The sequence below is a fragment of the Nelusetta ayraudi genome, unplaced genomic scaffold, assembly GCF_046127955.1.
Source record: "Nelusetta ayraudi isolate G7.1 ecotype Tasmania unplaced genomic scaffold, CSIRO-AGI_Nayr_v1 ptg000016l, whole genome shotgun sequence".
In the NCBI taxonomy this organism is placed as follows: domain Eukaryota; kingdom Metazoa; phylum Chordata; class Actinopteri; order Tetraodontiformes; family Monacanthidae; genus Nelusetta; species Nelusetta ayraudi.
In genome coordinates this window covers 274,411-287,627 of record NW_027466066.1, presented here as the reverse complement: position 1 = coordinate 287,627, position 13,217 = coordinate 274,411, and the positions used below count along the sequence as shown (strand labels likewise).

The window sequence follows — 13,217 nt, the reverse complement described above, 5'->3', positions numbered from 1 at the left end:
TTTAACACTAATTTAAAAGTGTGTAAACGTCTGTAAACACGCACAAGCCCGCTTGGCTTTTAAAGCCACGATAACGAAGTGCAACTCCACTGGGTTGAGCATTGTTTTTAATATTCTGGCGCCTCTTCACAGCCTTATGTTGTTGTTAATACTCTTTTCCTTGGATTTATTATTCAACCCCGCTCTCACATATTGAAACATATTTTTCTTTAAGAGCATGTTATATTTTTTTTATGATCTGTTCAACAAACACTTAAGAGGTTTCCCCTACGGCGGGTTCGCGCTTAAAGAAACTGTGCCAGAGCTCTATTGCTCAAAAGCTGCAACACAAACTGGAAGGTTCACCTTAATTAAAGCGTCGACTTCTTTGTCAGCACAGCTGCCGTATGAGTTCAGGTTCTCTTTTTTTTTCTTTTTTTCTTTTAACGGTACAACAAACAGAAGCTGTCTTTTCCTGCACCTGCGTGATTCAATCAGAACTCATGAAAAAGATAATAATTGCGTCTCATCCACAACACTGCACCTCGATGCACTGCAGAGACTGTAAATGTGTGCGCAACGGTATTACAAAAGGAATACTGTGTCCAGCGACCGTAAAGACAAACCACCGGAATTTAGTGAAATCTCACGAAACATCAGCACTCTACTCAACTCATTTGCCGAATATTGAAAATTAGACCGCGAGTTCACTTGTCGTAACCGAGTCACATTCAAAGGGAAACGCGCCCGGGGTTGAAGTTGGAGTATCTTCGGCTCTCGTCTGCTCCGAGCGCTCACATCATTCACTTCACAAGGAGTCGGTCGGCTTTGTACGGCAGCTGTTGTCATCTTCATTCTGCCGGATGTCAAGGCTGAGGCGAACTCACTTCAACCTAGTCAAAGTTTTTTTTATTTTTTTTTTATTTCACAGAGAAACATTTTTTGAAAAGCACAGAAAACACAAAAGGAACATGAACGTGCGACGTGTTTAAAGATGTGTCTTCTATTGCCTGACACGCGGGATAAAAGGTGTTTTTACGCCTCGTGCCAACGCTCATGCCGTGCATTCCTCTTCCCAGAGAAGCCGTTTGCTTCCTTTACACCTCGCGCTGAGGTATTTCTACAGCAAATACCCTTCCGACACTCGTCTCCCGGCATGGAAAACTGTGTTTAGGTGCCCCGAGATGCTGTTCTGTGTACCTGGAATTGATCTGTTTTTGGTAAAGATGGTAACTTCTGGTGGGTTTTCTTTTTTTCTTTTTTTTTCTGTTTCGACTGAGGGAAAGTAGAGGGAAAAAGTTTGTTTTAACCAAAGCGTAATCACAAAGTCTCTCTCTGGGAGAAAAAAAAACCCGGTTTATTTGCAGGTGAGAGTCGGTGTTCTAAGCCGCTTATGGGACACTGTCGCCTGTGATTAATGTCAGAAGAGAAGACCATTCATTCCCAGGTTAAATTAATCCGCCGAGGATTCTCCGTCACAGAGAGAGCCGCTTTGTCTGGATGATTAGTCTCAGCGAAGCGCGCGGTATTGATTTGGCTTAGACTGACAGCGGCGTCTCTGGTTACGCCGCCTTAATAAATAACACCCGGCTGCTCCGAAACTCCGGGAGGGGCCTTTCGCTACATCTTTACTTTGAAGCCGTCGTATTTCCTGACTGAGACGCTAAAAAGAAAAAACTATCGGAATCGGTCCGACGTGTCTCGCGTCCGTCTTGCCGAGCGCACTAGCTTAAGCGTTTTCAGTCGGCTTCGCTATTGCGCGGCCGGTCGTTGTCCTCCAGGAAGCAAGAGGATGGGGCTGAAGCTTCACTGCTGCTAAGTCTATTAGCATGGATGTTGCAGTTGTCGTTGTTTCGCTGATCAAGGGATGGCAGAAAGCTTTTTTTTGGCATTGTCGTCTTCCTTCTGGTTGTTTTTTCGGTGAATTAGCTAAAACCGGTTGTGAAATTCCTATTGGGTAAAGTCCCATTGATTGGACGTGAAATTTGCCCTCCACATTTGACCCGTCTGAGTTGGCGACTTGTCCAGGGTGCCACCCTGCCTTGACCCTGAGTGCAGAAAGAAGCAGGTTATTGATGGACAGTTTAAAAGGAATACTAGGAATGTGAGCCTATTTTCCTCCCAGGGCATCAGATTTGTGTGCATCTAAACAGGCCCAGGTTTCACACTGAGTGAGTTTAATTAAATTCAGAGACTATATTGTCATTATTAGGCTAAAAAGTGCCATTTTATATTCATTGGTGGTGTGCCATGGGATTTTTTTCGACGTGAAAAATGTGCCGTGGCGGAAAAAAGCATTCCAATATTTGGACGGACACATTTTCTCTGCGATGTTTCTCAGTTCGGGAGACATGAAATTTAACCGTTGCGACAAAGTGTCTCTTCCTCTTTTGAAGGTTGGAGGCGTGATGAGCCTCCACTGCCACTAATTAGGATGCCGGATTTCGGTTAAATGCTCCCGGACGACGGGAGGTTCAGCGGGGGGTGGGGGGTGGAGGGGAAGTAGATTTGGTGGAGAGGATCTCTGTGGCTTTGTACGCGAGCATCAAAAAGCGTTTTTCGGGCCTTTAAGTCGGAGGACACACGTTTCCAACCGTCGGCCCTTAATGGATCTCCTGGCGCGCGTCCTCAGAGGGCCTCTCCGGGAACTCTTCGGATCCCTCCTCCTCATTCCGGAGACGTCGACGATCTCGTCGTCGTTCTTTTTCACGGCGCTCGACTCATCAAGTCGAATTAGGCGGCGGCACCACCACAGGGGGGGAAAAAAAAAAAAATGTCCCGGGCTTAGCGGTTCATCACCGAGACAAACCGATGGCCGTCGCCGGCACCGGGCATCTGCTGCTGGAGTTTGTCTCCACACCAGATGGCGTCTCCTCCATATTTCACCAGGTTAATGAGCGCGGCCGAGTTTTTACAGCTGGAGGTTTCAGAAAACGTCGCAGTTGACCTCTTTAACTTTTTTTTTTTTCCTCCGGCTCTCTCTCTCTCTCTCTCTCTCTCTCTCTCTCTCCCACCCATCCCCACCACACCATTCCTCCCTCCCCGCAGGGACTGCAGGCCCCGTTATCTGCGCAAGCATTACAGTTGAACGCAATTTGCATTAATATATGCTTCATATTAGCCTCTAATGCAGCGGCGTCCTCTGAGGAGGAGGCGTTTTTTTTTTTATGTGTGTACGCCGCAGGGCTGAGGGAAGAGAGCCGGCACTCGCTCGGCAGGATTTTTCTTTCTTTATTTATTTTTTTGATGTTTTCAGTCAGATTACAGCTGCTCTCTCCAATTACTTCCCTCCATTCTTCTCTCCTCCATCGCTATGGTAATTTCTTTTCCACGGTGACACTTTTGTTATTATCATTATTCAAATCCGGAATGTGTTTTCTCAGAATTTTGTTATTGCCTCCACCAGTGTGTTGTGTTTTTCTTGGGTCAGCTTGTCTTTTCTGGAACGTGGCCTCTCTTGGCCTCATTTTCTGACTTCTATAAAGATACATATTAAAATCTGGTGGGTTTTTTAAGCAAAGTCGAATTAGACTTTTCTTGAATGCTTCAAGTCATCAGTCATCCTTTAAAAAAATATATTTGGAACTATGGCTCCATTGGAGAACTTCGCCAACTTTCATGACATTTTACAATATTCAAACACAATATTCTTAAATCTGCATATTGTTCGGCAGAATCTGCAATCAATGACAGCCTTTATAGATTGTGCTTATTGGCCGATCGCCAATGGCGCCCATTCAAACGTTACACACTTGCAGGTATTAAGAAATCTGAAGGACATCATCTGCAGGTGATCCACAAGCGGTTTTAGCTTTACTCTCATTATTCTCTTTTCTGCCTCTCCTGATTAGAAGTGGGCTCCAGCCGGCACCTCGCTGGAAACCATTAAGTCCCTCAAGTCTTAGCGGGATCGTTTTAATTTTGAAGAGTATCAGTTTTTCGTTTTTCTTTTTTTCTTTTTTGTCCTTGGCTGCGAATTTCTCAGGAAGTAATGAGGCTGTCCCTGTGCATCACTTACTCATCGTTCTCCGTTTCACTCTGTTGTCTCTCTTTACATTTCATTAGTTAACTCATCTCTGCCTCACGGGACCTTGGCTGTGTCCTCATATGTATGTATTTCCGTCTGACTCCCCTTGCACTTTTAGTCCGATTTACATTTTTTTTTTTATACCTCCGTCTCCACTCAGGGGTGGACTCACTGCCGCTGGTGCTGAAGCTGCTTTGTGCGACGCAGGCCAGCGACCTTTCTTCCTCTTCTTCCTTCAGCAGGATGGATGGAGTGGACTTCAAACTGCTCTACCACGGTGAGACCTAGACTTATTTTTTGGACTGTTTCAAAGTGATCAGACCTAGTGATACTTGTGAGATTTAAACTTTTTTTTTTCATCCAGTCATTTGAATGGACATCATGCTTATTCAATAGCTTCTGCTGGAGCGTCTGTTGCTCCAGCATTGTTTTTTTTCCCCCCGTGTTGCTTTGACTTTATCAAACTGAAGGCTTTGCAGAGGATTCTCTCAGATTTAGACACAGCACACTTTGCGATAGCAAAAGACAAATCGCACGAGATCTCTCTCTTAGATCAGCGTGTGGTGTGCAGCGGGCACCGCACGCTCGCCCTTTCTTCAGCAGAGTCGGAGGTTCGTAACGCTCAATATTCCAAATCTCACGCGGTTCACTGGGACTTTTGTGTAAACAAACATGGCAGACGAACAGGAAAAATCAATGGTTGCCGTCATCGGCCTTTGCTTTCAGAACACACACACACACAAACATTTAAAGATAAACAAGTTGGCCTTCCATTTCAGAAGTCCTAGAGGACTTTTTTTCACCATGTTCTGTCTTTGTTTTTACTTCCTCCTCCATCAGTCAGCTAGCACAGCTCACGTCTTGATTGCCTAATTAGTCAAGCATAATACATTATTTATAATCTCTTTTTCCGAGTCTGTAATCAGCATCAGGAAGACAATAACTTTGTCCTCAAAGTTGGGGACTAACAAGTCAACTCAGCCCCCCTCCAATGGCCAGAACTGGGGAGTGGTTGGCCAAAGCCAGTGGCATCCAACATGGTGGCCAATTCATTTGATTGGACTTGCTCGCCTAGCGCTTGAAATTGACATCTTACATGTATTTCCGTATTATGGGGCTGCTGTAGCATGCGCAGTAGTATCACTTCCCATCATGCCTCTGCGACTCATATGACGTGACGTATCACACAGTCAGAACGATACCAATGATGTCACACTTAGAAGAAACTGTTTTCTGGGTTTTTTCTTCCCCTAAGAATTTTCTTTCTTTCTTTTTTTTTTTTTTTTTTTAAAGAAAAAAAAAGTCCATGACTTAAAAATATACAATAGAAATATTTGTTAAGAACCCTGTCTCCGGTCGGTGGCGTCCTGTCAAGCGTTTTGCAGGCTTTTATTTTTGTATTGCGGTCTTTGGGCAAAAAAAATGTTTGGGCCCCATTCTTGCAATACCATAGGTGGCCACTGGGAAAATCGGCATGCCGGCAGAAAGGTGGTACGCTATCCAGCTCTTATAGTAAGGGACACTGGATGAGTAGTTCTATTTCATAAAAAAAAAAAAAAATACAGAAAGTTACAGAAACAAAAAAAATAAATTGATTCATTATATCAAATTTTCGTAATTATTTACTTATTTCAATACTTACTTTTTTCTTCAAGAAAACACACCTCAATTCCATTTGAGCACATCTTTATATTGATATTGCAAACAAATCTGAGGTTTCTTTTGAATATTGACGATATATGTGGCTTTTATTCTTTCTGCTTCTTGGCAACAGAAAAAATTACGACTTTATCAAGACTGATAAAATCGTTAAAAGTGTTTTGTAATAGCAAACAACTCGATAAAATAAATAAATGAGATGCGATTCAATTATTTTTCGCGAGTTCCACAGCCTCTCAACGGCTGCCTGCAGCTGCCAGCTGGTCGCACAAAGTGCAGCTCCTCTCTCATTTGTCCCCATCAACTCGCGGCCACCTAACATTAACCGGACTTCTTTAATTAATTCTAAGACAAGACCGTCATTAGGGGCAGATTTAACGAGAAGTGGGACACGTAACATCTAAATACCTCATAATGACGCCGAGCGACCGGCCCCGCGCCGCCTCCGTCTTCATTAGCCGGCGTCACTCTCCGCGCGTTTGTCTCCCGCATTATTAACCGCATATGTCATCCTGTCCGCTCAGAAAGAGACCCCGGCGCCGAGCTGTAGATGAAAACGCTGAGATGTTTACAAGAGGCGCGGCCCTTCCCGGAGTTGAAACCTGAAGTATCATAATGAACACGCTGAGAGTCAAAACATGTCCTTCATTCCTCTTTTTTTTCTCTGTAACTGTTGAAAGCACTGCCGCCGCTTGTGTTTCACGGCTCCCCGTCGCTGGCTTTTTCAGCGGCTGGTCACGCTACATCAGGGCTAGGCTAATTTTTTGACTGGTGGGCCACCATGGATTCTCAAATTTGACAGAGGGGGCCGTAGCAGGAGCAGATGGATGGAGTGTTTTGGTGACCCACCTCATAGGAGGGGGAAAAAAAGAAAAGAAAACATGCGCTTTAATGTCAATTGAAAATGAACAAAAGTGTTACAATAAAATGTTTGTCATTGAAGCCTCACGGTATTTAGCTCTTTATTGAAATGACTCTTAAAACACTTTAAAAAAATGGATCAAATACAGCTGTTTCATGACTTACTTACTATTAATATTATTTCTTCAAGTTCGACGGGCCGGATTAAAAAGCTTAACGGGCCACATATGGCCCCCCCGGGCCGTAGTTTTGCCCATGCCTGGGCTAAATCCATCTCCTCCTTTTGGAGCCACATGAAGTGAAGTGCCACACACCGCCTTTTCATGCAGCTCGTCTGTCACGCCGCGCCTCAGTCTGCGGTCTCTCTCCACTTGAATGCTTGCGGAGCCTTAGAGAGCAGCAGAGGCGGCAAAAGTATTCACTCTCCCTGCTCAAGTAAAAACATTTATACTAGTGTTAAGAGATACTGATTTATTGAATGGTGAAAGTAAAAAAAGTGCACCACAACCTGACTGTAATTAGTAATCAGCCATTTTTGGATGTTGATACTCGTCATAGCAGTAAGCAATCTTCTTTTCTACATGTTTTTTTTTCTCTGTACTGAAAACGTATTGAACAGTAACCGCAAAGCCGAGCTACTCTAAAATAATCTCCCCCTGAAATACGGTCCAGTTTTATATTGAACTACAACAACTACCACTTTAAGCAACTATAATGTAGTAAATTAATCACTTTGAGCAGAAATTGTATCTTATAAACATATTTTAACACAAAGGTAACAAGCATGTTTTTCCAATGTAAGGAGTAGAAAGCACAGATACTAAATGTAGGGAGTGAAATCGTAAAATGTTTTCAGAAAAAGAAATACTCAGGTAAAGTACAGATACCTAAAAAAGCTACTTAAGTACTTCAAAGTATTTGCACTATGTTGCTTCCCACTTCTGAGTGCATTTGTGTGTGTGTGTGTGTGTGTGTGTGTGTGTGTGTGTGTGTGCGCGCGTGTGTGCGTGTGTGTCAGTGAGCAATGTTGCAGGGCGGCTGAAGCCCGCAGACACGGGGACCCTGTTGCCCGCCCTCAACTACCTGCACTGCTGCCTGAGCCTGTCGCCCGCTCACTGCGCGGACAGAGGTGACGCGCACCCACGCCACCCCACTTCACACCCCGTTCAATCTCCGCGTCCGCTCGCCTTGGCTTCACGTCGTCGGGGCGCTCGCCGACCGACATGAGGACAGGAAACTTCTCTCCCTGCGAGCACGTCGCGCCGCGCAGTAAAAAAAGCCATCTGGGAGATTAAGGAGGCAGTCAAGAGATCCCATATTGTCCCCGCTTTCACGTCTTTGTTTTCCACGGCAGACGCCGGTGGAAGCGGCAAGTAATTACGCGCAACCTCTGGAGACGCACCGGTTGCCTCGTTGCGGCTTCCACATGTTCGCTTAGACGGAAACAGCTGCAGAGGGCGGAACAGTCGCCGGGCGGTATTAGTCAGGTTTAGGTGCCCTTTGTGATGTCACACACATGTATCACATAGAAGAACATCAAAGAAGAAATTCAAGGACAAAGTTAGAACATATTAACTATAAATAGTAGATATTTACTAAATCAACCATAAAAACTACAAGATATCCTTAGGGAGTGGGCGGTGCAAATAAAGAGCCTCCGGTTGTTTGAGTATCTTATAGACAGTGTCTTATGTTTGCGTGAATAAAATTAGTGCCAGTTTGTTGAAGATAAAGCCATGGACAAGTCGGACTGACTCGCAGGGTCTTTCTTTGGTCATGTAACAATAACACATTTTATTTATGGCGCCTTTCAAGCCACTAAAGGACAAGATTTTTATGTCCTTGTTGTCAATAACAGACCAACTTTGTGACTGTCACTACCTCTGTGCACTGAAATCCAACACTGAGTCACGATTCTTCCAACTAGGTTCCATTCAGACGTTCATTTGGACACAGTTTTAAAACACCGAACGATTGACGTGCAAGTCGACAACATCCGCGCATCTTAACAACAGCAACAACAACCCCCAACGTTTCCTTCCTGCACGGTCGCAATCGACGCTCGACGGCCTGTTTGCACGTCTGCACACGAGAAGCCCGACCACCCACCGCTTTAGGCTGGCTCAAACCAGAAAACGTCTTCAGTGCAGCGTCGAAACCACACGTTCGCACAGCACCCGCGTGGTCCCTCGCGTCCGACTGCAAGCTCAGGAAACGCACACACACACAGTGTCCTCAGGAGGGGGGGAGGCGCAACAGGAAAGACCAATGGCTTCAATTGTTTGTTTAAGAAAACTAATCAGACAGAATTGGCAATATTGTCGCACTGCTCCCCCCTTTAATGTTAGTGTGTTATTCATCCGACGCGACTCATTGACTTGTGTCAGTGTTTTGAGCCAATCGGGCGAATCAGAGCGTATGAGGGCGGGAAGAGATCAGACTGGAGCGCAGCGCTGGGGTAAAAGCGATATGAAAAATAATTGCATATTTCTTTAGCCGTGTTTGCCCGCAGTCACCATCTGCATCTGCACCGCGGATGGTGCGACTGCTTCAAACCTCAGGCCGTGGAGGGATTTCAACGAGTGAAAAAAAAACATCTGAAGGCAAAATCTTCAACATTTTATGTTCAAGTCGACAGGGGGCCCTCAGGGGGTCGGACCCCCCCCGATTAACACATTAGACCCCCTGAAAAGCCCCCAAAGCAAAATTTCAAGGATGAGCTGAACTCAAACATCTAAAAATGTTTCTCTACACTCAAAATAACCATTTATCTCAAATATTGTTCACAAATCTGAGATTGCCTGAGAGAATCCATCCCACCTCACAGGCGTGACAGATTGCCCACTCAAGTCGCTACGATGGCGAACTGCAGTCAGGTTGAGAGCCAGATGAGGACTTTGAGCACGCAGATGAGCCTCACTGAGGTGGTTTCTGACAGTTTGACCAGAAGTTCTTTGATGATGCAAACCAATTGTTTCACCGGGTGTCCGGTCTCCGACGATCCGGTCTCTGGTGGACGTTCCTGCAGTCAGCGTGCTAGTTGCACGCTCCCTCCAAACTTGCAACATCTGTGGCATTGTGCTGTGTGTATAAAACTGCACAATTCAGAGGGGCTTTTATTGTAGCCAGCCTAAGGCACACCTGTGCAATAATCCTGCAGTCTGATCAGCACCTTGATATGCCACACCTGGGAGGTGGGATGGATTATCTCAGATCATCTTATATCTAAATCTCAGATTTGTAAAACAAATTTTGAAATAAATAGTTATTTTGAGCATATAGAAAAAAGTTTTAGATTTTTGAGTTCAGCTCATGAAAAATAGGAGCAAAAGTGTTCCATTTAGATTTTTGTTCAGTGTATATATACAAATATCACCAATATATAACCAATGGTCATGAAAATACCTCTAATGTTAATTTTTAAAAATATATTTTTCACATTTTTTTGCCAACCGGTCCTCTGTGTAACAATCAGGGACCCCAAACCCCCCCCGGATATTGACGGATATTTCGCACACTGATTATTATCATCAATTTTCCCAATGCACTGCGGTCGACGCACACGTGCAGCATTACGCTTCACTCTTGATGACTTTTCTTCAATGAAGGATCTCTCACGCTCGCCGATCGCTCTGACGTCGCCCTCTCCTCCCTCCGCCCCCAGCTGTCTCCATGCTGCTCTCCAACGGCGGACTGATGGGACAGCTGCAGATGCTCCTCTCCTCCACCTCCACCTCATCCTCATCCCTCGCTTCATCCGCCCATCCTCCCTCCGCCCTGCTGTGCTGCGGCCATCTTCTCCTGTCCTCCCTCATTACTTTGCAGCGCCTTCACCCGGCTCAGGTGCACGCGGAGCTTAATAGTTTTGTGCCATTTTTTTCTTCTTCTTCTTCTTCTTTTTTTTTTTGCTCTTATCCAGAGCTGCAGGGTGTAAGTCTTCTGCAGGGAAGGGGCGGGGAGAGGTTTGAGGAAGTGCACTGTGCGCAGCCAGAATTTCCAATGATGGTTTTCGCTTGATAGGAAAACATGGCAGCGCGGCAAAATCTCTGCGCTCGGAGGATGGGAGGAATTAAAAAGCCCTTGTTTGCAATTAAATGCCCGTTCCTGGTATTCTTCTAACCTAATCCCGCCTCCCGCCTTCTCCAACCCTTTCCAAGGTCCCTCAGAGCGTCAGCTGGAACCTGGAGGCGGCCGTGCAGCAGCTCCTCCTCCAGAAGAGAAACACCGACGATCTCTTGCTGGGTAACAACAAACTGCTGTGAAGTCGTATTTTGGCGATTGCTTTTCAAACGCTTCTGTCTCTTGGCGAACGGCGCACAACAACAAGAACAAGAAAAAGAAACGAAAAAACAGTTCTTCAAAAATGCTTCTGCTGTGTTTGAAGCTTGAGCGACGTATCCTGCGAACAGCGATGTTCTTTCCAGCGGTCTGGGAATCAAACATACATATTTATTTGTGCTGGTTCTGGTTTTTGCTTCTTTCTTTTTTAAAAAAAATATTTTGTGGGTCCTTACAAGCGGCCCAGTGCCAAATCGCATGCAAAACATGCAGCCTTTTTTGCAGCTGCGTGAACAGAGCAGGCTCAGCGGTCAAATGTTCCCTGTGCAGATCACTGCTCGTCTTTTTATTTATCCATCTGCTGATTATTCTTGCCCTCATTTTGGTAATATCCAAAACTTGGGGCAAGTGTGTTCGACGCGCTTTCATTCCACCAATGGGGCCGTAGCTAGTGTCGTCTCTGCCGGCTCTCTGTCTCTCAGCTGGACAAGTGGCCTGTCGGGGGGTCGCTCTGATCTATCTGCCCCCCCCGCCTGTCCCTCCCCACTCCCCGCAGCCCTTCACTCATCCCCCCCCCACCACCACCACCACCGCCGCCTGTCTCCCTTATCCTCCCCCCCCCCCTGCCATCCCAGCCCCTGTCCTGTCCGTCTGTTTCTCCTCCGAGTCTCCTCTGCCTCTTTTTTTTTTTTTTTTTTTTTTTTTTCTTTCCTCCCCGCCGCCGCCGCAGCTAATTGAGTCCTGCCTCCCTCAGACAGCTCTGATCTCAGCGCCACAAGGCCTCACGGCAGGGGAAAAAAGTACAAGAAAAGCTCAAGCGCCGTCTGGCCGCTCTCCGTTCAGGTTCCGGACGCGTTTCGACCGTCCTGCCTCACTTCACCGTCTCCCTGCGCCGTCTTCTCGCTCGACGCGTTCGACTTCTCCGCCCGTCCCGTCCGTCACGTATCATCTGCAAAAAAAAAAAAGTCGCTCTTGTCTCTTTTCAAGTGTCTTGTCTGACTTTCGCTGCCTTCGACTTGTGCCGTTTTCCCTCGAATCCCCTTCGGTCTTTCTCCCACTGATTTCTCTCCCCCCAGCCAGCCGCCTGAGGATGCTGCAGGCCCTGCTGGACGCTGACTTCCTGTCGGCGGTGGTGTGCGTGAGCAGCGGTCCCGGCTTGGTCGGGCCCAAACCCCTGGGGGCCCAGGACGGCGCTCTGTACCCGCTGGGCTCCAGAGGGGCTCAGTGTCTCTCAGCCGCTATCAGCGGACTCCTCTTGCAGGTTTGAGACGTTGCCATCATTGTTATCATACTCGCCTCTGTTGCTAGTGTGGGCCCTTCCACCGATATGTTTCCAGGCCACCGTCTGCGACTTTGAAAGTAGACTCTCTCTCTTTCTGCACTATAAGATTGAATCCCTTTTGTTAAAAGTTGCAGATTTGTCGGCTTTTCCGTGCAAAACTTTCAAAAGAAATGTGGTTGAGAGCGTCACCCAGAAGGACAGAAGCGCCGCAGAATCATGCATCAGTACATTTCAATAATGCGGTTAATCTACTGTAGTGACCTCTGTAGTCGCTTTGTGATTTTATTTTGAATGCTCAAAGCGGTGACATAGAAGGAGGGACTCATTCTAGAGGGAGCTGACAATCTTAAAGGCCATTTGGCCAAGGTCTTTCATACCAAGGTCCCCTGATGGAAAATTAAAAAAAAAAAAAAAAAACCTAACTATTATGGCAATCCCATTTGAATACCAACAGTGGCAATTTGACGTTCCTCACAAATTTTCAGATACCAGCAGTGTTTGTGTAGACTAACAGTTATTTGTCAAGATGTGTTTTAACCCGCATCCTAAGTGAGCCAAGACACAGGAAACACTCATCTCAAAACCTTTGGATAAAAGTGACGGGAAAATTAGGAATTATTTTTTAATAATAATAATAGTAATAATAATAATAATAATAATAACAATAGTAATATATTAAACAGCAGTAAAGCTGCAAATGTAGCAGAATTCACCAGGCTAATTTTTCTTCTCTAGACTTTCCAGGTGTTTTGAGAGCAACCTCACCCGGCTCGGCCAGCGTAAAACCAGTGACACTGGCAGGCCGCATATGACCAAGTCAATCGATTCACCTTGAACGATGGTGTGTGTCACCAGGCATTAACGAGTTCTAAAAATATACATATAAAAAATTAAAGACCGACAATGTGTGGCGTAAATCCCAAAAGCCAAGAACTGAGAAAGTGCACCGTGAGCTCTCTCTGTGCACAACAATAACAAAAGCAACAACAGTGCACTGGTGGGGCAAGGTTGCATCAATGCCGCTCTAAAAATAAATAAATAAATAAATTACAATGCACTTGTGTAAAAAAAAAAAACTGCTGGGGTTTTGCTTTAGAAGTTTTGATGCCCAGATCTATCGCAGTGTCAATA

The 13,217-nt window shown here is 45.7% G+C and overlaps 1 protein-coding gene across 8 annotated transcripts in view; it reads left to right on the top strand.

Annotated features, from left to right (window-relative positions):
• mei1 (meiotic double-stranded break formation protein 1) overlaps positions 1-13,217 on the top strand; it is a 62,931-nt gene that overhangs the window by 37,690 nt on the left and 12,024 nt on the right. For 5 of the 8 annotated variants that reach the window (XM_076023619.1, XM_076023622.1, XM_076023621.1 and 2 more), the window contains 5 exons: positions 4,167-4,283; positions 7,545-7,655; positions 10,191-10,369; positions 10,684-10,768; positions 11,881-12,065. In XM_076023619.1, the coding sequence (XP_075879734.1) occupies positions 4,167-4,283; positions 7,545-7,655; positions 10,191-10,369; positions 10,684-10,768; positions 11,881-12,065 (677 nt within the window). Of the gene's footprint in view, positions 1-4,166; positions 4,284-7,544; positions 7,656-10,190; positions 10,370-10,683; positions 10,769-11,880; positions 12,066-13,217 lie in introns of those variants that run through there. The other 3 variants (XM_076023625.1, XM_076023623.1, XM_076023624.1) reach the window with 3 other exon arrangements.